Source organism: Folsomia candida, unplaced genomic scaffold (assembly GCF_002217175.1).
Source record: "Folsomia candida strain VU population unplaced genomic scaffold, ASM221717v1 Fcan01_Sc003, whole genome shotgun sequence".
Lineage (NCBI taxonomy): Eukaryota > Metazoa > Arthropoda > Collembola > Entomobryomorpha > Isotomidae > Folsomia > Folsomia candida.
In genome coordinates, this window is record NW_019091195.1 from 9,339,911 (window position 1) to 9,361,369 (window position 21,459).

General features: G+C 37.7%; 7 protein-coding genes and 1 long non-coding RNA gene across 8 annotated transcripts; 3 read left to right on the forward strand and 5 right to left on the reverse strand.

Moving 5' to 3' along the window:
• Window positions 1–122: 122 nt before the first annotated feature.
• Window positions 123–2,904, reverse strand: LOC110846271 (putative cytochrome b561). Its single transcript, XM_022092965.2, has 9 exons — window positions 2,421–2,904; window positions 1,767–2,000; window positions 1,626–1,688; window positions 1,489–1,531; window positions 1,308–1,404; window positions 1,159–1,243; window positions 980–1,052; window positions 789–902; window positions 123–725 (listed from the first exon to the last, which is right to left on the reverse strand). Exons 2-9 carry the CDS (start codon window positions 1,984–1,986, stop codon window positions 671–673), a joined length of 750 nt encoding a protein of 249 aa, XP_021948657.1. The 5' UTR covers window positions 1,987–2,000; window positions 2,421–2,904; the 3' UTR covers window positions 123–670.
• Window positions 2,905–3,168: 264 nt separating this feature from the next.
• On the reverse strand, window positions 3,169–5,769 carry LOC110845782 (eukaryotic translation initiation factor 2 subunit 3). The gene is made up of 9 exons (XM_022092287.2): window positions 5,554–5,769; window positions 5,202–5,376; window positions 4,891–5,109; window positions 4,629–4,802; window positions 4,165–4,539; window positions 3,914–4,083; window positions 3,750–3,840; window positions 3,551–3,632; window positions 3,169–3,480 (listed from the first exon to the last, which is right to left on the reverse strand). The coding sequence occupies exons 1-9, from the start codon at window positions 5,611–5,613 to the stop codon at window positions 3,417–3,419; spliced, it is 1,410 nt and encodes a 469-aa protein (XP_021947979.1). The 5' UTR covers window positions 5,614–5,769; the 3' UTR covers window positions 3,169–3,416.
• Window positions 5,770–5,899: 130 nt separating this feature from the next.
• LOC110846943 (armadillo repeat-containing protein 4) lies at window positions 5,900–9,954 on the reverse strand. Its single transcript, XM_022093781.2, has 12 exons — window positions 9,247–9,954; window positions 8,962–9,175; window positions 8,726–8,891; window positions 8,603–8,651; window positions 8,398–8,535; window positions 8,088–8,327; window positions 7,897–8,007; window positions 7,707–7,805; window positions 7,392–7,634; window positions 7,144–7,320; window positions 6,883–7,035; window positions 5,900–6,777 (listed from the first exon to the last, which is right to left on the reverse strand). Exons 1-12 carry the CDS (start codon window positions 9,469–9,471, stop codon window positions 6,406–6,408), a joined length of 2,187 nt encoding a protein of 728 aa, XP_021949473.1. The 5' UTR covers window positions 9,472–9,954; the 3' UTR covers window positions 5,900–6,405.
• Window positions 9,955–10,090: 136 nt separating this feature from the next.
• Window positions 10,091–12,567, forward strand: LOC110848006 (threonylcarbamoyladenosine tRNA methylthiotransferase). The gene is made up of 8 exons (XM_022095095.2): window positions 10,091–10,402; window positions 10,471–10,608; window positions 10,683–10,820; window positions 10,912–10,938; window positions 11,047–11,100; window positions 11,181–11,405; window positions 11,499–11,704; window positions 11,777–12,567. Exons 1-8 carry the CDS (start codon window positions 10,222–10,224, stop codon window positions 12,467–12,469), a joined length of 1,662 nt encoding a protein of 553 aa, XP_021950787.1. The 5' UTR covers window positions 10,091–10,221; the 3' UTR covers window positions 12,470–12,567.
• Window positions 12,568–12,577: 10 nt separating this feature from the next.
• Window positions 12,578–16,899, reverse strand: LOC110848007 (SET domain-containing protein SmydA-8). The gene is made up of 6 exons (XM_022095096.2): window positions 16,087–16,899; window positions 14,425–14,623; window positions 13,946–14,099; window positions 13,161–13,804; window positions 13,023–13,061; window positions 12,578–12,946 (listed from the first exon to the last, which is right to left on the reverse strand). The coding sequence occupies exons 1-6, from the start codon at window positions 16,333–16,335 to the stop codon at window positions 12,684–12,686; spliced, it is 1,548 nt and encodes a 515-aa protein (XP_021950788.1). The 5' UTR covers window positions 16,336–16,899; the 3' UTR covers window positions 12,578–12,683.
• LOC118435138 lies at window positions 15,463–16,302 on the forward strand. The gene is made up of 3 exons (XR_004834528.1): window positions 15,463–15,618; window positions 15,693–16,078; window positions 16,163–16,302. It is a non-coding gene; the product is annotated as an uncharacterized LOC118435138 (long non-coding RNA).
• Window positions 16,900–17,583: 684 nt separating the features above from the next.
• LOC110848008 (peptidyl-prolyl cis-trans isomerase sig-7) lies at window positions 17,584–20,028 on the reverse strand. Its single transcript, XM_022095099.2, has 8 exons — window positions 19,719–20,028; window positions 19,497–19,629; window positions 19,215–19,429; window positions 18,976–19,127; window positions 18,639–18,880; window positions 18,464–18,537; window positions 17,956–18,355; window positions 17,584–17,867 (listed from the first exon to the last, which is right to left on the reverse strand). The coding sequence occupies exons 1-8, from the start codon at window positions 19,786–19,788 to the stop codon at window positions 17,750–17,752; spliced, it is 1,404 nt and encodes a 467-aa protein (XP_021950791.1). The 5' UTR covers window positions 19,789–20,028; the 3' UTR covers window positions 17,584–17,749.
• A 27-nt stretch (window positions 20,029–20,055) lies between these two features.
• On the forward strand, window positions 20,056–21,351 carry LOC110846944 (transcription factor HES-7.1-A). Its single transcript, XM_035850559.1, has 4 exons — window positions 20,056–20,419; window positions 20,500–20,601; window positions 20,678–20,791; window positions 20,854–21,351. The coding sequence occupies exons 1-4, from the start codon at window positions 20,324–20,326 to the stop codon at window positions 21,259–21,261; spliced, it is 720 nt and encodes a 239-aa protein (XP_035706452.1). The 5' UTR covers window positions 20,056–20,323; the 3' UTR covers window positions 21,262–21,351.
• The last annotated feature ends 108 nt before the right edge of the window (window positions 21,352–21,459 follow it).

Genomic DNA, 21,459 nt, shown 5'->3' on the forward strand with positions numbered 1-21,459 from the left:
TCTGATGACGCAGGGATAGCACGAAGCGTTCTTTTTTTCATATTTGATCTCACGGATTACTGAATATTGTGGGTAGCATTACTGAAACGGTCCATATAAAGATTTTGCTCACCAACTGATAATATCGGATGGTCAAATAACATTTATTTCCAAGCAAGTTATATTACCTTACGTAGAATGTTTATAAATTCTATAGACATCATGCAGTGAATTCTAATTTACTACGTGTGCGAGTTATAAATACATATTGCAAAAAAATATCGCGTCACTTTAAATTTAATTAAATAAATATGCACATTTACTTTTAAATTACATAAATTTTTGTTAGATTTCTTTAAATCACGTCAGTTATCGATTGTTACATGTATGTATATTCACTTATTTTTAGTATAATTATAGGGTAACTTTGTAATTATCATAAGTCTTAAATAGCACCTGATATGATCAAATGAAGAATATCAATGACTAGATGAAAATCTATCGGAAAATGAAATCAACAATTTCTGACAATTTAAATTATAAAAAAATATACAAAGTCATTGTTTTGATATCATTGCGTTCGCAATTGCTAACAATATCCACGTAATTGAAATCTACTTAATTAAAATCAACCAGCTAATAGTGAAATAGGTCGACGTTTTGGAAAAAGAATCGCTTTTATGTTGTCCATTCACTGTTCTCTTTCGGATTCGGATAATAGCATCTCTCCCTCTGGTCGTGGTCGCCTGTAAAATAAGGTTTCAATTAGTAATGACATGAAATTGTGAGTGAAAATGGCGACAACCAACCTCCGGAAACGAAAGTCATAGACCAGTGTGATCACAGTGCAAGCGAATATCAGCAGAAAGATTGCAACAAAGTTGAGGACCATAGCATCCGATGGAAGGCCAGAGTACCTTTTTCTGCAATATATGTACAGTATACTGTTTCGTATGTTTTCAATTAAAAATATGTGCGTATTTTACACTCAATTCCTTACCCCACTGTTCCCAATGCTTTCATCATTAATCCAGTTGCAGCTGCCACCGTGGATGAAATGAATATAAGAGGACCTAAATAGTTTTATTTTAATGAACGTTAGAAATTAAACCCTTGGGTTAGAATTATTGTAATGTATATTATAATATAAATTGTTGCATAATGCACAATTCAAATTACCCATCATTTTGTGGTAGGGAATTATCATCGTCCGGACCCTCAATGAAGCCCATGGAAGGAGGAAGATGGTGAATCCAGCCAAGAACTGTAAGACATATCCATTCCTTATTTTATTAGCTGCACAATTATAGCAACAAAAAATATTTTACCTGTCCATAATAGAGGATAATTGCCGTGAGCCCAAACCAACTATGCAGGGTGTAGAAGTTCGGATCATTATTCAATCCATGATGTCGAATTGCGCTCCTGAAAAAAAAATCGTTTTCGTCAAGATTAAAGTAATTTAGATTTAATTTAGACTCCAGTCAAAATGACATAATAGTTGGCTACCATAGTCCAATAATCATTGCCAGAACCGTAGCAAAGTGAATCCCTGCAGGGATACATTAATTAAATTGTTGTTTTTCATTATTAAATTACAAATAAATTAACCTTATACTAGAATCTAAAGTCATAAATTAACTTACCTGCATGAAGCAATTTCACTTGTATTTTTGGTTTGGTTGGAAATAATCGGAACATGAGAGACCCTGCATGTCAGACCCCCATGCATATTATTATTGATCTTAATGGGATTGTACTATAGTTAGAATATTTAGTGTTAATACCATGTCCTTGCAGATAGATGACAAAGAATATCATGAGAACGATGTGAAGATTTATTTCCGACTTTACATTTGTGCCCCAAGTCAAGCCACCATTGTAGTAAAACACCCAAAAGAACATGAGGATCCACATTAATGTTCCTGAAACACCTGCAATAACAAATCCAATTTTGAAATGCTTCTGTGCAGTGTCATAGTCCCGAGGATCTTCTTCTGAGCCCATCGTGGCGTCCTTTCCTACATAAAGAAATAAATACAAATTGTAAAAATACTTTACATATTTTCATCGACGTGACATGTCTTTTACACATTATAGAAAATATCTGCACATCGTGCAGATAATGGTTCTCGTCTAATGGTTTTAGTAAGTTTCTGAACGACCGCATATACATACTATGAGAATAGAGGACAAGTGAACTCTATTAAGGCTCGAGGACAACGAATGCCTGGATTAAATAGTTTAACATTTCTAATCTTGACAAATCGACATCATTCTAATTGGTACTTGCAAACTTCCAGCAAGCGTAAAATTTTTAATTCATGTCACGTATTCAAGATATGTCAAGCCCCCTACTAATGAAATTGCTTTGACTATTCTTCTCCATTTAAGTAAAACACTACTAAACCGTATAGTTAAAATCATGCAATTAAAAGTACCCGTCGAATTATATGTTGTATTCCTTGGTAGCGTTTTTATTTAATCCCCATCCGATGGGAATTAGTTGGACGGTGTGGCAGATTTGTGATGACGACTGACTTGTGGAGGGTGGGCCGGAGATCAACAGGAGCTTCTTGGTGATCAATATGGGAGGAGAGCTCTAATCCGGAGAAAACGAGCAGCTGGCCCCTCCGAATTTCTCCAGCTTTCTCTTCCAACTCCCACACACGGTATGTTCACAATATTTACTTTCCTCTCCCGATGCTGTCAGAAAGCACCCCATGCAACATTTGCTCCTTGGGCTTAGGAGAAAATTGAGACTAAGTTGAACGCAATTACACGTTGAAAATCTCACCTTTCTTCCCTGCTGTTTGTCGACCACACTAACTGGAACTGCTTCAATTGGCTATGAGGATGTGGTCATATACTTAATTTGTTAAAACAAACCTTCCATAGTTCAGACCAAATATTACATTTACAACTACAAATAAATAAACCTTGTTGACTACACAAGGAAAGGAATAAAAACAAACTGTCACGCAAAGTTGCGACATACATACATCAGGATGAATAATGTTATCTCTGTAGGATGCATGCGGGTCAAGACATTACGAATGATATTATGTATGAAGAATGATATTAATACTGGCACAGTATATCTAATTGCATGACTAATAAATACGATCCATCAATCCTAATGATGTGCAACGAGTGGATGATAAAAAGACTTGAACACAAACGCGCAAATTTTGTTCCAAAAACGTTTAATGTCAGGTAAAAATTGGTTAATAATCGACATGAAGTATGAACTTTAATAATGCAATTTTTAGTACAGAATATATCTCTGTATAAATACGAGTTATCCTAACCACAAAGAATATGCATTGCCGGCGTTCGCTACGCTTACTAAATAAACTCAATAAAAGTAGCGAACGCCGGCTACACATAATATTCTTGTCCTAAAACATAAACAACTTAAATGAACCCTCGTGTGTTTATTTTTTTTCAATGATGGGTTGAATAGTTTGACCACGACGAATCTGACCCCACCCGATAAGCCTGCAAACAAGGTTATAATTTTATCAACCAATGACATTAACCAAATAGAAACAAATGTAAATAATATTACCGCCAATGTTTTTCGACACGACGCGACAGGGCAATTTTCTCTCCAATTTCAGTACACACTGGATTTGTTAGCGCAACTTTGGCTGCAATTTAAAATGTTTTAATTTTTTTAAATTTTCATGTAATAATTGTCTAACCGTCAGTACTATTTCGAAGCTATGTTAATAGAGTCATAAAATGTGAACATGAAATAACCTTACCTAAATCAGCCTTTACTGCAGTCACCCTTCCTCCAGTTGACAAGGACCCAATGTTCACCATAAGCACCTCGCCCTTGGAGAGTTTTTGAACCTGAACAAGAAAATCAAGTGTCATTTAATAAATGATTTCTTTTAATTGGTCATCATCTGCTATAATAACCAACCTTTGCTGCTTTTTTGTCGCCTTCAGTTCGAACACCAAGCAAACGCCTCAAGAGGTAATATGAAATTTCAATTTCGACAAAAATATCAGGCAAAGCTCCAACAGATCCAAGTACTTGACCAACCATACGATCAGCTCTGCAAAGTGTTGGATCAATCATCGTTCCCACACCTATAATGAAATTAAATATTGTTAAAGCTATGTCTACAGTGCAACTCAATTATGTTAAGAGATCAAAAAACTTTAGTTTACCAATCAATCCTCCCGGAACAGCAAATTGAAGGTCATTTTGCTCAGCATACAATGAAACAATCCGTGAAAAAATTGGTCTACACGTCAGTTTTCCTTCAGCATCCTTTGATACCAGTCCAGGGCGAACTTCAATTTCTTGACCAACCTTTAATACTCCCTTCAACAAAGATCCACCAGCTACACCACCCTTTAAATCTTCAACCTCAGAGCCGGGTTTGTTGACGTCGAATGAACGGATAATGATTAGACGAGGTTCAGAAGTAAAGTCTCGCACAGGAATTGGAATTTTGTTTGTAATATACTCGCAGAGCACTTCAATATTATACTTTAGCTGAGCAGAAATTGGAATAACAGGGGCACTCTCCGCCACGGTCCCTGTAACGAAATAGGTTTAAATTATCTGCTGAGCCATATATATCCCCTGTCTTCCAATAAAAATTTACGAAATATTTTATTTTGCATACCTTGAACAAACTTGATGATTTGATCATACTGCTCTTTTGCTTGGTTTTCTTTGACCAAATCTATTTTATTTTGTAAAATGATAATATGCTTCAATTTCATGATCTCAATGGCCGCTAAATGTTCTGAAGTCTGTGGTTGTGGACAAGACTCATTCCCAGCGACGAGGAGTAACGCTATAAAGAAAAGTTTCCATGTTTATACTCATCCTAACCAAACACCACACGCATGAATTATAAACAAAAACTAAACAAATGTACATACCTGCGTCCATGACTGCAGCACCGTTGAGCATCGTGGCCATAAGAATGTCGTGACCGGGGCAGTCGACAAATGACACATGACGAATTAAGCGAAACCTTCCAGTGCAAGTAGAACTGAGACATGGGAATGAATCGTCTTTCGATGAACCTCCCGAAATGAAACACGTGGGCCTGGGACACTTATCATTATCGCACTTGTAAATTTTTGCATTAGCGTAACCTATCGAATAATTAGAAAGAACATGTTTTACAAATATTTCAATCCAAAAACTTTTACCTCACACGTGTTGTCATTATAAATTAATAACTTACCCAGTTTGATTGTAATATTTCTTTCTAATTCATTCTTAAATCTGACTGTTTGTACACCAGAAATTGCTTTTACGACGGTAGATTTTCCGTGTGCTACATGACCAATTGTTCCTATGTTAATTGTCGCTTGTCGACTAATTACTTCTGGTGACAGGGGGTTCAACTTTGCAACATCCTGAAATCAATGCGACACAAAATAACATTTAATTGTAATGCCCATACAAGTAGTAAATTTATAGCATCCATAACTGATTTTATCAATTAAAAAAAAAACATTGTGACATTTCAAAGAAAAGATGATGCAATATCACCATATGCAAAGAAAAAGCCGGTTATTTCTTCTTTCACTTACCAAAGTTGATAAATCCTGCTTCGCCAAGTGAGGTTGACCAATGGGCTGTTCTAATGACATCCTGGCTGATGACTCCAAATTACCACTCTTCACTGAACACTGAAATTAAACAAGTTTCGAACACCACTTTCAATCAATTTTCAGTCAATGCAGAAATCAGAAAGCAATTTGAACGAGAATTTTGGAAAGTGCACCGAGCAGAGTAAAATCGCTGAAATGCAGTAGATGGAGACGGAGTTGCCTCTGCTCAACCACTGGCAATCTCCTTCAACCCCGCACGTGCAGTGCAGCCTCCTTCAATCGACCAAATTTTGTCGCATTTCATTCAAAAATAGATTTACTGACTTTTTTTTATCAAATTTTATTGTTGAGTATAATTTATCTAAAAATTAATTAATTATGTAAATGTTTGAGATTAATTCATCTTATGATTATTACCTGCGAATTTAAATGGCGCAAAAAATGTTCCGCGTGTTAATTAATTTGGCAAGAGAATAATTTCTTTGGCATTTAATTCGAATCGTGTTTCATGGATGTGACAAAGCTGAAGTGTTTTCGAGGTTTGGCATGAATTAATCTGACGCAAGGTTCATCGAATATTGTCGCATTCGTTTTTTATGGATCGAACTGTTCAACAGTATAATAATTGACTCTGATTCTGACTGCATCACTTGAAATCATTTCAAGCATGAGATTTATCAAATCAGATTTATCAGATTGTATTTTTCCCAATTGCATACTTACGGCATAATTGCGTACATAATGTGGTTATATTTGTACAAAAATTGATTGAGATATTTGCATCGATATTTCACACAACATAGAAATGCGGAAGACAGGTGAGGATCGTGATCACCGGAGTCTCACTTTCTCCACCGAGAGAGCAAGCTGCCGGATGTTGAACATCACGCCGGCCGCAGCCTTTTGGAGTTCCCCGTCCAGCGATCCGATCATGTTGATGAGGTAAGGGACCACCCCACACTGATGCATCGTGATGCAGTTGCGATGGTCCACCGAGAGTTCGGACAGCGCCTGGGCTGCGGCTCGATGGACGAGTGGATCCTCCGACGTGAGATAACTGCACAGCGGACTCACGGCCTTCCGACGACCAAATTCAGACGCGTTGTGTTTGTACTTGCAACATTCAGCGATTGCAGATGCCAAGGATTGTCTCAACATGTCATCCGTTGTTGGGGCAAGTCGAGCCAAATACTGGACAACCCCCTGTGGAAATATATACAAAATATGTACATATTTATTTGCTGTAATCTTGGCTTCAATATGTAGCCAATCAAATGACCTCAACTGACTGAGGTCGGGTCGACTTACGTGGTCACTCATAATGGCCAAGTTTTCATTGTTCTTTGCAATCATTGCGACGGCTTGGGACACTGCAGCTTGTACATTTATTTCATTGGACTTGAGCAGATTAACCAGTGCTTCGAGGCCCCCAACGAAATTTCGAACTGTGTCACCAGAGTCCTAACAAAATGTAACTTTTAGTAAGTATAAATACAGAGGAGAAACCATGTTTATTTCACTGATCATTTAGCTGAATTCTATGAAGCACTTTAAGTATTTTAGAAGTACCTTTGTACTTTGCACGTAAGGGCGAATCGCCCAGGCCGCACTGGCCTGTACCATTGAATTTGGGTGCTTTAAGAGAGACCAAACCAGGCGGAAGCCATCGTACTGGTCCATTTCTGCCCTCGAGTCGGGATCAATTGCCAAAACGCCAACAGCTTTCGTAGCATTCACCAACAGTGCCTGGGTATGCATCATAATCATAGTTAATTAATGGACCATCTTGACAAATATTATGATAGCTAGTTAATGACCGGGTTATTTATTGTCAGTAGGCCGATTAAGGGCGCAATTGCATTCGCATTCTTAATTATTTGAGCATTTTTTGGATCTGTCTTGACAATCTGTTCCATTGCTCCAGCCACATTTGTAAGCACGTTTTCGGGTTCATCTTCTAGCAATGATACAAGCAGTTCCACTAAGCCTTGTTCCAAATAACGTTGGGACAAGGATGCTGCGCACTTCCAAATAGCACCAGTTGCTGCAGCTAGTAGTGGCTGAAAACGAGAAATTCAAATTATGACAATTTATCGGTAAATGTGTTGAATCACCACATATTATTTTATTACTTTGTTTTTACGAAGTTGTTCGTCAAGAATGATCATAATCAGAGGATCAATGGCACCCTTCTCATAAATTATCTGTCTCGAGTCAGGGTCCTCGGCACACTGCACAGCACAGATAAACGATTAGTTTAGCCGCTGAACTATAACAAGATGCGTAAATGTGTAAATTAATAAGATATTCAGTTGCACGTACCATGTAAATGGCAGATGCACAAAATTGAACCAGGTCGTGATTTGGGTTTCGCAATCCATCTACAAAATGGTCCAACAATCCTTCAGTTCGTATGGCTAACCGGAAACTGGCCTGGAAATTTAATAGCAATAAATATATGTATGTAAGTATGCATAAGGGATTGCAAATTATCACAAATCATATTTGTGTACCTCGGAAGCACATTCATGCAAAATTCCAACCACTGGGATGACAACGGTGACATGACGTGTCTGTAAGAGTCGAGCCAACAAGGGGATCGCACCCGCTTTTCGAATGGCGTCCTTGTTCTTTGTCGAACGAGCGAGTGACCAAAGGGCAAGGGCACCGCAACGTGGCACCTCAAAGTCTGTCTCATCTGGATCCGACACTCCTGTAAACATGCTGGGCTGCTCAATATCAAGCATGTCCACCTGCAGATTAGAATTAAGACTTTTGACCTTTTGAAGATGAACCAGGAATATAGTGCTAATTTTTACCAACCAAGCGACTTATCCCATCCCCCTTTCTCATTGCGCGACGGGCCTTTCGAATCTTTGAAATGTTTGCAATAGTTTCAGCGGACAAGAGTTTCAGTTCCTTAGCTGGATCACGTAGCGTATTAATCAATGTCTCTAGTCCCTAAATTAAATTATGTATGTGATGATTCTTGTTGATTATAGAGGATAAACTGTAACTGTCCATGTACCTTCATGTTATAAATTGCTCTACTGATGTCTGGATTGGAAGAAATTTCTCTGAGAATCCAAGTATTTATGATTAATTTGATTCACATTCGAAATAATTAATATGTCCATGTATTCATGCTCACCTGAGAACCAATAATGCAGCAATTTTACATCGATTCTCGTCCGTCTCAAGAATATTGAGCAGTACTTCCAACCCCCCGCCCTCTTTTATGGCCATTTGTACATAGTTCTCTCGAAGATTGAAATCTCGCAAAGATGACATAGCGATAATGGTAGCAGTTGGATTACCTGGACCATCACGAAATTAATATTTACATATACTACGTAAACATGTAGCTTAATATAACAGTGATCTTACCAGCTTTTACGTATTTAATAAGCCTTTGAACTTGCCAATACTCTGCTGGTATTTCTGGGGATTCTGGACGATCTTGATCCTCTCCTTCAGATTCAGGCGATGACTCTGCGTCTGATGAGAGAAGTCTTCGACTCTTTTGTAAACTTTGTCTCCTTGTACTTTGGTCCTCGTTGCTATCACTTAATTCCAGGGCACTGAGGTCAAAATCTTCTCCCTTTGATCATTAAGAAATGCACATTAAGAACTGTCCATAAATAAATGGTTGACTGCTTTTAGTGGAGATACCTCCTCGTCGTCTTCCTCCTCCTTAGACTTGCCCCCACCTCCAGTCCCGTAGTTATTGTAGAAATCGTTGTCGTCATCAAACTCGGATTCTGAGGCGGCCACCGCATCCTCGCCATCCTCGTCATCCGCAATCTCCCCGTCCTCATCGTCACCAGGAGGGGGAGGTGGAGGAGGGGCCGCATTGTCTTCAACTTCCCCTTCCCACTCTTCCTGCTCTTCCGACATTCTTGCAGGTTAATCAAAAGTGTATTCTCTCTCTGTGTGCGATTAGTATTAGTAGTGAAATTGAAGTCAGTAGTACTATGAATGATTTCTGGATTTCCCTTGAATCATTTTTCAGATACAATTTTATTATATACCACGCTTCTTGCTTGAGACGTATTCGTTGCCTTCGAAATAAATAAAAATCTGTAAATCGTTCCTCTTTTCGGTCAGTGCCTATGTTACATCTATTTATCGAATACCCCCTTTCTAATTCCTAACTAATTCCTTTCATAACTTGACTGATATTGAGGAATCAAGATCCAGGCATTGCAAAAATTTCAATATTTTACAAATATGTGTTACTGAAATTATTGTTCGTATAGCTGAAATTGTCGCAATTTTAAAAACATTAATAAAATATGAAATACGCTTCATATAGCTAGACTTTGGCACGAAATATATACATTATGTCAACCATTTGCTTCCGTTTTATGCAGTTTAAGTTTGCCAAAAATATAATTAAAAAGTTCACATGCATTTGTGATTTGTGGCTTCTGCAAATTGGGTTGGGTATAGAAATACATGTTTGCAGCTTGATGTATATATGCCACCTAACGGAAGGGTAGCATTGAGAAAACTGTCCGGGAACATTTTTCTCTGCAGACGAACAATAATACAGCAAGTAATAAGTACATTGGTCGTACGACGGTACGACTTTTCGGAACAGTAGTTTGATACGTTCCCAATGAAATGGTGGTGTAGCGACCCAAAATGACGCCCAACAAGGACACGACGTGCGAGCAACCAACAACAGCCCAGCAAGAACAACAAGGAATAAAGGACATTGAAGATGTTTTCAGAGACAATTCTACCGCTGACAAAGGGGGCATTTCCACCGTTAAAATTCACACGCGACGTAGGGTCAGACCATCTGAAGACGATGTTCAGCTAGGTAAAGATATAGTATATAATCACAACCTTTAACTAACTGCTGAGTAATAAATATATGACTTTGACCAGGTTGCACTGCGGCAGAGACTAATGATATCAATCCGGAAATGCACAAAGTTTTCATGCGAACATGGGGTTGTTCACATAATACGAGTGACTCTGAGTACATGGCGGGGTTACTGGCGCAATCTGGATTTAGATTATCAGGTTTGACCTCTTCCCTTGTAATGTTGTTATATTTATTGATATAACATTAAACTAAATATACTTTACTTGAACAGCCAACAAAGCGGACGCATCAGTATGGATTTTAAACAGTTGCACCGTCAAGGGACCATCAGAACAGCGCTTCAAGAACGAAGTTGAAGAGGGTCAAAGTCTGAACAAGAAAGTCATTGTTTCTGGTTGTGTTCCTCAAGGTAAAGTAGCACTATTCTCAACTCAAAGTAGTCAAGCATCTCCCTGTTCTTATCCAATTCATTTAAATTCTCTTTTTAATTTTGCTCCAAGGGGATCCAAGAAGTGACTATATTAAAGGTAACTTATTTACATGATGTAAATTACATCAATAATTAAATTTTGGATTGAAGGACATGCATATATGTAGTAGTATGTACATAATTAATTTCAATTCGATGCCTCTAGGACTAAGTATCATTGGGGTCAAGCAAATCGACGAGATTGTGACGGTGGTTGAAGGTATGGATTTACGCATTTATCAGATTAATGTATGAACCAAGTAAATACATGTTAAAAATGCGACAGTTTTGGTTATTCAGAAGTGCTCAAAGGAAACACAGTCAGACTTTTGTCTTTCACAAAGAAAAATGGTGCTACAAATGCAAACGGATTAGTAAAGAATCCACCCGGCGCAAGTCTTCATTTTCCTAAAATTAGAAAGAACGATCTGATTGAAATTATTCCAGTCAGCACTGGCTGCCTTAATTCGTGCACATATTGTAAGACTAAATTAGCCAGAGGAAATCTATCCAGTTATCCAATCGGTAAAAATTAGTAAATTATTATGCATGTAAATTATTAATTATTATGGTATTTTATATTCTGCACAACTGATCCTGAGTTGTATTTCCTCATAGATGAAATTGTGTCCAGAGCCAGTCAAGTAGTGGAACACGAAGGGGTAAAAGAAATTTGGCTCACAAGCGAAGATTTGGGTGCCTGGGGGATTGATTTGGGTCTCACAATTGTAGACTTGCTAAAATCGCTCGTTGAATGCATACCCGCAGATTGTATGCTTCGACTAGGAATGACCAATCCCCCGTACATTTTAGATCATCTAGAGGTAACTATTTAATATATTTATAATTCACATTTATACTGGTTATATAATTAATCTTCAATTCTTTATATTCAGGAAATATCGGAAATCCTTAATTTGCCACAAGTTTATGGTTTCTTACACATACCGGTCCAAGCCGGCTCCGACAGTGTATTACTTGAAATGAAACGAGAATACACTCGCAAACAATTTGAGCAGATCGTAACCTTTCTCCAGTCCCACGTAAAATCATTGACAATAGCAACTGACATCATATGTGGATTTCCCACTGAAACAGATGAAGACTTTGAAGAAACTTACGCCCTCGTAAAAAAATTCAAATTCAAAGTATTGTACATCAATCAGTTTTATCCCAGACCAGGTACTGCTGCTGCGAAAATGCAAAGAATCCCCACACATATAGTAAAACAAAGGACAAAAGCCCTAACAGAACTCTTCCTCTCCTACACCCCTTACGACGAGTCTCGTATTGGAATGGAATATAAGAATGTTTTGGTAACTGAAATTTCCCACGACACCATCCACCTCGTTGCTCATAACAAGGCGTACGAACAAATTCTTATTCGACGAGACTTGTTCAAAGATGAAACATTGATTATGGGAAAGAAGATAGATGTTAAAATTATTGCAGTTAGTAAATTCTCCATGATAGCCTTACCCCTTGAAAAATCGTATAACGTGCTTCAATTTCTAAATAATCATTTAATGTTTGTTGGACTGCTGTTAGTCCTGGTAGCTGTGTTTTTATCATGGTTTTATCGTTTGTAGCATTACAATGCATATATAAATATTTTAGTTAATGGTTTAGAAACTAAAAAGATGTAGCAATAAAGGCAAATATTTAAGAAAATGAATATTCAAACCAACTCTAACTCAATGAATGCACAAACCTTCGGATTAATTCCTTTATTATAAAATACTGCGTAGTCGAATACAGCAAAAGTACGTTAGGTCGCAAATGCTAATACTACAAGGTTTATTCTTAGTCTTTAAAACTTAAGCATTTCATGAGAGACTTGACTCTTGTCGTTTCCAAAGATAAGGTTGTCCCACGCTGCCATTCAGAGGAACCAACAGGCTCAGCCATTAGAATTGATTTGGCTTCTTTCATAGTTTCCAATGCTTCTGCAAGCTCCTTTTTGCACCTTTTTCGGATTATGTCAAATTCCTTGGCATCATAACATTGATTGATTTTGCCTGTGCAAATGGTTAACAGTGCATCCTGAAGGACACACAAGAGATTTCCTGGAAATAATGAGCGAGTCATTTATTTTGTGACATTTTTCACAAGGCTCTATAAAATCTCGAGAAATGCACCCACCTCTGAATTTATTGTTGCCAGGCTGAATGAGATCAGCGACTAGAGAGAGAGAGAGTAAAATACTTATGCAATTTGTACACTTGTGGTTAAAAATGAACTTTGTGTTTAAAATAATTCGAGTAAGCAAACGTTTGTTACCTGAAAGGCAATGTCGGCAAAGGTCCACTTGCCATTTAGCCAGGCGAAGCCTTTCAGGTTCATCAAAAACTGTGCTCAACGCGACGTCAATCAGTCTCAATATCTCACATTCCATGTTAATTACAAGGTAGTGATTCTTGTGTAAAGTTTTATTCTTGTAAAACTCTAGAATATCCATAAATTCATTCAAACTGCCGGCTTTCCTTATTTTGGCTTTCACATCTTGAAGGATGTCTTCGACGAGCATGACATTAACGTCAGAAGCGTTGCATCCAGCGGTCAGATTCTGATTACAAATCCAATTTGAATTCGGATCGATTGGGTTCTTTGATATTAGCCACCCATTTTTGCACGAGTCACTGGTACATTTGACGGAGGAGAGATATGTCCCAATTTCCGTCGGGTCTCGACACCTGCTACATTTACAAGAAAAGTAAAAATTGTCCAGCAAATATGCCCGACGCTCCAGCGTTCCACAACTTGGCTCCACATATGAAATAGTGATGGGATCCTTATATTTTATATTTGTTGTGGCAATGACATTGATCACGAACGACTTTCCTTTTTGCTGTATTACGGATCTTGCGTTTGGAATGCAGTCATGCGTTAGAAAGCTTGCAAAATAGAAAAGGAATGAAGCATGCCTGCGGATAAAACAAGATATTTATAAATAAATCAGTTTATAGACTGGGATTCGTTGTGAAAAATCATAAAGCGATCACTAAATATTATGATTCAACCCTTTAGGTCATTAACTAACTACTATTTTATTATTTAAGTGGTACCTTAAGGGTCCATCAGAGTAGCATTGTCCTAGCAGTCCATTTCTGCTATACGAATTGATGGCACAAACACCAGAAAAATGACTGATTTCATTGAAAGGAAACTGCTTTAGTAAATGGCATTCATCTTTAATGAATTTGTAGTAAGATATGTCACCTGAAAAAAATCATAAACGAGACACATAAGTGAGGTACACAAGCAAAGATAAAACTTTTGATTAGGCTCAACATCAACGTGTAATTCATTTATTTTGCAACAATGCGATTTGTAAGAATTTGTAAGAATACGTGAGACTTTCACTTTGGTGTAAACTTCCTACACATTAATATGGAACTATTTTAAGATAGAGCTGTAGAGCATTGAATATCTAAAGTTTCTTATTATGCATCGGCATTTATTTAGATTGCAAATGAATGAGTTAAAGTTTTTCATCTGGTCATTTAACCAATGGGTGATTTTAAACAATTGTACAATAACTCACGAGACACTGCAGCAACATCTTGTTTCCTGTTGGCAATGTGAGACTGCAAATTCATTAGCAGTTTCCATTTGTCTGGACTTTTTTCTTTCAACATCAAACAACGTAAGATCTTTATTTTCTCGTACTCAAGGGGCGAAACGATTGGCGACACGGGACAAGTCGCAAATACGACGCATTCAAAGTTGGAGTGGTCAGGCATCTGAAATAACAAGAACCAATTTGATTCGGTCGTTACTTTCATGCTTCTTATCTATAGGCGTGTATGCGTGAATGTATGTATGTATGTATCTCTAACAGTTGGTTGGTTTGCCACATGTCACACAAGTGTGAAACTTTGGTTCAAGGTCCAATGTACAAATCTCAGCGATTCGCATGTGTATGTGTATTAACTGAGCCATACTATTATGATACAAGCTTTTAATGCCCATGCAGATTTAATGCAAAAATGCAGTATTTCTCAATGAACTAAATAAATCATGATGTGATATATGAATTTCCTTTAATATCACAGCTCAGATGACATAATCGTCACATTTTATGTATGACTTTGATTTATTGAGTGAGAAAGTGAGAGAATTAATTTTTCTCTTGACTCGATGCAATGCAGTCAGCACAATAATTAACGCATCTCTATCAGTCGTTTCACTTCGAAAGTGTGTCGAGCATCACTTTGTTTGTCTTTGTCATGAATGAATCTGAGTGGAGCCTGCACTGCATGGTTTGATGTAAACGTGTAGATGTGTAAAGTGCACAAATTGAAGTACAAAGTACAAAGTGCGATGTGATCTTAACTATATTCGTCAGTCCATTGAATTTAAAGTGTTGAGGAAGTGAGACGGTTTGAGTAAAATGCGTTCGCCAGCAATCTCATTCAAAGGCAATAACATTAAAAACACGGATATGAAGCACGCGTGGTTGTGATGCGATGCGACTCCGAGTAAACCGAGCAAATTATTGCAAACTCTCCCCGTGCCAACTAATTATTAGGTAATATGCATATGTACACGTCAGATTTGCACTGCAAACAATGCACACGTATAAAAGTGGTTTGACTTTTGGTACTCTCTCGGCCACACAAATATTTATACCCACACTTTTGGACAGTGACGATATGAATTTTTAATTTAAATTCATTTAGTGTTGTTCTTTACATAATCCATCAAAAGATGTTGTTTGAGATGGCGCTGGTGACAGGTGATGACCAACAACATAGCTATTTTACCTGGGATTTTACCAAACATGAGTATATACTACATCAATTTTGGCAGGTGGGGATTATGACCAGCAAGAATATCACTACATGAAAATGATTACGTTTGTATAATTCTGTGTCGTCGTGTGCATGATAATTCAAATCAACAGCACGGTAAATGCCTATGAGGAAGATTGAAAAAAAGTTCAATTTGCTATGATGTCACTCAAAGTCCAAGGTTCAGGACGAAAATCGGCCAAAGTCTAATACATAATTGATTGAAACAAACACGAATATTGCATAATGTGCGAAGCAGGTGCCCATCTACAGCACCACCTTAACGAACACAGATGATGGGTACAGGTGAGTGTCTTGACTTGGCAGCTTGTGCTGAATAGTACATATGCCTTATGCGTGTACATATATTTGATCAAATGGGCATGACGGACAATGGAAATGAAGGTACTCACCATTTCACACTGAAAGTTGCAAACAGGCCAACCACACTTGGAACATTTATAAAATGACGTTACGTTCTTGTAACAGCCGAGGCAAGTTGAGAACGTCTTGGATTTCTCAATTCCAACCCCACAAGGACCAACCATCAAAGGACGCTCTTGAAAAATAATGTCTCCTTGTGAAATGTCCTTTGCTGCCTCCAGGTACCTCCCTCGGATGGAGTCGGCTTGAATAGAAAATGGAGCGTCTCCAGAATTCATCGTGCAGCAGGGTTTTTTAATTATACTTTTTCCTGATTTGCCTGGAGTTAAGTTACGTGTAATGATTCACGTCTAATATAAAACTCACTAATATTCTTTAGTCTGGGTTGACAAGAATGCTCCATATAGCGAACTATTGCTTTTTTTACACCTTCGTGGATAATTGTGTTAGAGGAAAGTTCACCTGGCGTTTATTCAAATATTATTGAAAATCACAACAAATTGTTTTCATATTGTTTATTAAATGCACAGCTTTGGCTAGTCGAATTGACAAATGAGGCATGTCTTCTGAGCAGTACGAGTTGTGGGAGCAAAGACTTTGGTCTCGTTTGGCTTGGAAAGTGTGTGCGTGTCTCTGTGTGTTTCAGAGCACCCGAACGAGAGTGAGTGGGAACAAGACCTTCTCAGTCACAAAACTATGTCCTGACTCTACCACGATCATGCACGTTTCGACCTTTGACTTGGTTTGCTTGACTTTGTCTCACACTCCTCGTCGTCGTCGCTCCTTGTGGGATCGTGGTGGCTCAATAATCTCAATATGACAACACGCCAAAGCCTCCAGCCGAGTACTTATCTCTCTCCACAAACAATCACTGCAATGAACTTTGGATGCAATTAAGTTGAGATTGAATAGACAAAAGCTGGGAAGCAAACAAGGAATTTCATGGGATATGAAGCCTCATGGTGAGACATGAGCAGGAGAATGGTGTTGTTGACCATGGTGGAAGAGTAACCAAGCAATGCATGCAGCCGAGCCAGACAGGAGGTGAAAAGCATACATATATCATATCTGTACTCGCACCTATATGCAGTTTTGGTATATAATGATGTGCAACAACTTTTTATGTATAAAGATATCCAAACGACATAGTAAATCTAATATAATCACTCACATTATTATGTAGTATACAATTTTCTCATTGTAATAAGCTCAGGCAATACTCGATAGTGTGCACTTATACGTATATATGTGCTTAGCTTATGCATGAATTATTTTGATTAGTTAAGCACGCCATCATCAGTTTGATTGTCTCTGGTTATCTGTTTATTTACAGTTTTTCTAATCCAGTTAAAATAACTTTGGGGAACATCCTTCAATTTTTCATTGTGTGTCCTGTGACAGAATGGAAAGGGTGAGGTCAAATCCTTACTGAGCTAAAAATCTGGATGATGGATAGTCTCATGTTGTGAGTAATCTTATTATGATTACAATAAATAATCCATCTTTATTAATAATGTTATCACGGATGTTTGTATACATACGTTTAATAAAGGCAACATACAAAAATGCCAGCCTTATGAAGATATTGAATACATTTGCTACAACGCATTACATATTTCTTGGTTTATTAAAAAACAATATCATGCAGATTATATATACACCATCAATACTTGATCTGTCTAGAATCAATTATCAGTCCGAATCCGAAGAATCACTGCTAGATTTCCTTTTCTTGCTTTTCTTGCTGTGGGACGATTTATTCTTTTTCTTCAGTTCTTTTTTCAGGAGACTGAGTAGTCGAGTCTCAGATCTATGAAACAGTAAATAATCATTGTTAGTGAAAAATTTAGTTAAATATATTAGATTATAATTGATTATATAATTTAAAGTGTTCGTACGGTCGATCTGAAGACCTAGCTTGCTCTGAGGCGTGACCTCTTGAATACCGTGGCGGAGACCTGCTCCATTTATGTTTCCCAGCAGCAGTTCCAGTTGCAGCAGATGAACCATGCCCTCCTCTGTTGACGTCACGATGATCTCCTCTGTCATTGTTGTTAGATGATTTGTCATCTTTATTAGAGCTTCTTTGTTGTCCAAAATAGCGAGATGAGCCTCCTTCGTTGCGAATCCAAGGAGCAGATTTACTGGCATTTATTGGCTTCCCCTTCTCATCAAATATGTCGACTCCTCTTCCTTTCCCTTTCCATTTGTACTTTGAAACGCTCTGGCTGAAATCAACGTGAATTCTTCTGTCGTCTATGAGCACATTGTCCATTTTGAAATATGCATCTTCACAGGCTAAATTAAAAAAGATTCAGATTGGTATCTTAATTGTTTTCTTTCATGGTACATACTAAAGTATGGGCAACAAAATGGGATAGTTCTGTCTTTTCAAATTTCATTAACCTTTCTTGTCTTCAAATTCGATGAATGCATACTGCAAGGATTCCCCTGATTTGTTATCACGGATAACTTCGCAACTATGAACAAGAAGCAAGCATGATATTATTATATTATTACCTTCATGTAGGTTTCATGTAATACGTGCTATATTTACATGCAAATACACTAATGTTCATACTTTTTAATTTTTCCAAATCGACTGAAAATGATTTCTAGATCTTCGTCTGAAGTTACAGGATTTAATTTGCAAACAAAGAGGACATTTTCTGGGGGTGCTATATCGGCATCCGGGAGATCTCCAACCATTTCCAAAATTGTGGCTCTAGACTTGGCTTCCTTCTCCTGAATAATCTCTTCAATTTCATCCATTGTTTTCCCATCCATGTCATCAATGTCTTCATCTGCCGCCAGTCTTCCACCCTATAAAAATATCAATTCATATGAGCTTCAATACTTTGAATCAAGTTTCCTGATCAGCTATCCAATCCAATTAGCTATAATAAAATCCATATTACCATCATCCTCTCTGGATTGGGCGAAGGGGACCTACTTGGAATGTTTAGCCCTACCGGATCATCAAAAGGATCCTCTAAAATTACGGTGTGACTAATTCGAATATCTTGATAAGGGCGATTAGTTCCATCACATATGGCTTCATTAATTTTACCTAAAAGTAGATAAAACAATCAATTAGAATGTGACAAACCATAGGAAAAAAAGTTATTATTTCACAATACTGGTCACAGTAACTTACTCAGCACTTCAAATCCTTCCGTAACCTCCCCGAAAATACAGTGATCCGTATCTAAGTATGTTAAGTGCTCATCTAGCGTAAAGAAAAATTGAGACCCGATCATTGGCAGCATTCCATCGCCACAATTTACCATCGAGACGGTTCCAGGCTTTGTGTGTTTTAAACGAGGCGTCTTCTCTGCCTCATAGTAGCGAGCTTGATCTCCATATAATATACTGAAATAATAACACAACCAGAGTGAAGAATGCTATATTACATATCTGAAATATTTTCAATTATTACCCAAAAATAGAGTCTCCACCTTTTCCAGACCCGGTTGGGTCTCCCGTTTGTGCAATAAAGTTCCTCTGAACGGTATGAAATAAGTTGAAATTGTAGTACTTCATCTTGCATAGTTTGAGAAAATTTTTACAGGCTGGAAAATTGATAAGAAATAAATTCATATAAATAAAGACCGCTATTAGATATGTACTATTAAACCTTGATTTGTTGTTATTAACTTACTTTTTGGCCGTTCTTTGATATAAAGGTCAATGGTGATGTCTCCCTGGGTCGTTTCAATAACCACCGACATGGTAATGTAATGTATTAGTGATTCCAAATTGCAAAACAGAAATAGAAATATCAGGTCGAAATGCCGAAACCAAATTTTCTAAAATTTACATCCAACTACATTCAGAGACACACTGGATTATCTTACAACAAAGACCGGAGAAGAGCAATTTTAACTGTCTTTTCATCCACAATTTAAAACAAAAGTACTGTTAAATATTTTCTAAAAAAAATATTAAAATGTGCAAAAGTTGCAAAATTTTAGATCGTAAATTTGTAAACGAAGAGGTTGGCGGCTGATGAGTTGCATTTCACCCACCCGAACCAACAACAAACCAAATACAAGGAGGGAGGTGAAGTGAGACTGCTACTCCGACTGCTCAGCCAACCGTCTCATTTTCCTCACATATAAGAACATCGCCCACGAGCAACAGTCCTTTCAGTACTCGTCTCAGCTTGCCTCCGACGGAGTACAGCATTGTTGAGAGAGTCCGTGCTATTTAACGTGATATCACTTCCTTCATCTGTGCAGTTGCTGTCACCTTTCTTTTGATAACATGACCGCAACGTCCCCTGCCATGCCCCCATCGGTAAAAAGCAGAGTCACGCATGAGAACACAAGGACGGCACGAAAAGCAACCAGTGGTCGAAAAGTATTCAGAATTTTGAGTTATTCCAAGTTTACTTTTACATTACACTGGATCTGATTATTGCATAATTTTCCAATCTTAAGGTTATCAAAGGTCTCATTGAACGACGAAGGAGAGCTCGGATTAATCAGAGTCTCTCGATTCTGAAGGATCTAGTAGTGGACAAGGAGTCGCGAGAAGAGAAGGTTGAGAAAATCCCCGTGATCTATAAATGCAGCTTTGCTAGGTTTTTTTAACCAATTGTGCGCAATGCATATTTAGGTTCTCAAATTGGAGAAAGCTGACATTCTCACGTTGACGATTTCGTACTTGCAAAAATTAAATCAAGAGAAGGAACTTAATCATCGTCACCTCTGTTTCAATGATGGTTACAAGGTATGCAAACAATGCATCAAATTGCCTTATTCAAATAATACTAATGAACGGATTGATTACAGGAATGTTTTAGAACAGTTGTGAAATATCTGGAAACATGGAGTTTTCCGAAGAGTACGATAAAAGAACTTGTACTAAGCATAAGTCCGTCGTCATTCGCTAATAATTCGCACGGCGACACGTGTGGTTCAAATTCAGAAACTACACACGTCAGTGAGCCAACTCATCATCAGGATCAAATCCACTCGCACGGGATATTCACTTGTTTAGACGATTTTTCGAATGAACAAGGTTCAGGATTCTTCTCGCCATCGTTTGAACCAGACCCGCAACCTCTTGACCTTTCTCAATTTGGTAACCATTCGAAATTTGACCGTGACAGTCTTTGGAGGCCTTGGACTTACCATATACCTGGTCTATCGAAAATAACAGGAAGTGGAGAGACATGGCCCGTACAATGTACGATTTGAAATTATTATTTTTAACTCGTAGTTTTCTATTGCAAAAATTATTGCCATTAAAATAAATAACAATATTGTACATACGTACAGTCAACTTTATACATACTCCTTTATTGCGAAAAGGAAGAACACACCCAGCAACAAAGTAGTTGGAGCGATAAGAATGGCAATTATGGAAAGGAATCGATCTGTGTCGACTGTGTCGTC

Coding starts and splice junctions, on each gene's coding strand:
- LOC110846271 (XM_022092965.2), bottom strand. CDS start 1,986: ATGGGCTCAGAAGAAGATCCTCGGGACTATGACACTGCACAGAAGCAT. Junction 1,689..1,766: donor CATCTATCTGCAAGGACATG/GTATTAACACTA, acceptor TCTGACATGCAG/GGTCTCTCATGTTCCGATTA. Junction 1,532..1,625: donor AGTGAAATTGCTTCATGCAG/GTAAGTTAATTT, acceptor GTATCCCTGCAG/GGATTCACTTTGCTACGGTT.
- LOC110845782 (XM_022092287.2), bottom strand. CDS start 5,613: ATGTCATTAGAACAGCCCATTGGTCAACCTCACTTGGCGAAGCAGGAT. Junction 5,377..5,553: donor AGCAGGATTTATCAACTTTG/GTAAGTGAAAGA, acceptor CATTGATTTCAG/GATGTTGCAAAGTTGAACCC. Junction 4,803..4,890: donor TGCTGCAGTCATGGACGCAG/GTATGTACATTT, acceptor TTTTCTTTATAG/CGTTACTCCTCGTCGCTGGG.
- LOC110846943 (XM_022093781.2), bottom strand. CDS start 9,471: ATGTCGGAAGAGCAGGAAGAGTGGGAAGGGGAAGTTGAAGACAATGCG. Junction 8,892..8,961: donor TATTAAATACGTAAAAGCTG/GTAAGATCACTG, acceptor GTGATGGTCCAG/GTAATCCAACTGCTACCATT. Junction 7,036..7,143: donor CTTACGTGCAAAGTACAAAG/GTACTTCTAAAA, acceptor ACATTTTGTTAG/GACTCTGGTGACACAGTTCG.
- LOC110848006 (XM_022095095.2), top strand. CDS start 10,222: ATGACGCCCAACAAGGACACGACGTGCGAGCAACCAACAACAGCCCAG. Junction 10,939..11,046: donor AAGAAGTGACTATATTAAAG/GTAACTTATTTA, acceptor CGATGCCTCTAG/GACTAAGTATCATTGGGGTC. Junction 11,406..11,498: donor TCTATCCAGTTATCCAATCG/GTAAAAATTAGT, acceptor ATTTCCTCATAG/ATGAAATTGTGTCCAGAGCC.
- LOC110848007 (XM_022095096.2), bottom strand. CDS start 16,335: ATGAATTCTGGAGACGCTCCATTTTCTATTCAAGCCGACTCCATCCGA. Junction 14,100..14,424: donor AGATGTTGCTGCAGTGTCTC/GTGAGTTATTGT, acceptor GATTTTTTTCAG/GTGACATATCTTACTACAAA. Junction 13,062..13,160: donor TTGCCGACATTGCCTTTCAG/GTAACAAACGTT, acceptor CTCTCTCTCTAG/TCGCTGATCTCATTCAGCCT.
- LOC110848008 (XM_022095099.2), bottom strand. CDS start 19,788: ATGTCGGTGGTTATTGAAACGACCCAGGGAGACATCACCATTGACCTT. Junction 19,430..19,496: donor GGTGGAGACTCTATTTTTGG/GTAATAATTGAA, acceptor TTATTATTTCAG/TATATTATATGGAGATCAAG. Junction 17,868..17,955: donor GCTAGGTCTTCAGATCGACC/GTACGAACACTT, acceptor ACTGTTTCATAG/ATCTGAGACTCGACTACTCA.
- LOC110846944 (XM_035850559.1), top strand. CDS start 20,324: ATGACCGCAACGTCCCCTGCCATGCCCCCATCGGTAAAAAGCAGAGTC. Junction 20,420..20,499: donor AAGCAACCAGTGGTCGAAAA/GTATTCAGAATT, acceptor TCCAATCTTAAG/GTTATCAAAGGTCTCATTGA. Junction 20,602..20,677: donor AGGAGTCGCGAGAAGAGAAG/GTTGAGAAAATC, acceptor ATGCATATTTAG/GTTCTCAAATTGGAGAAAGC.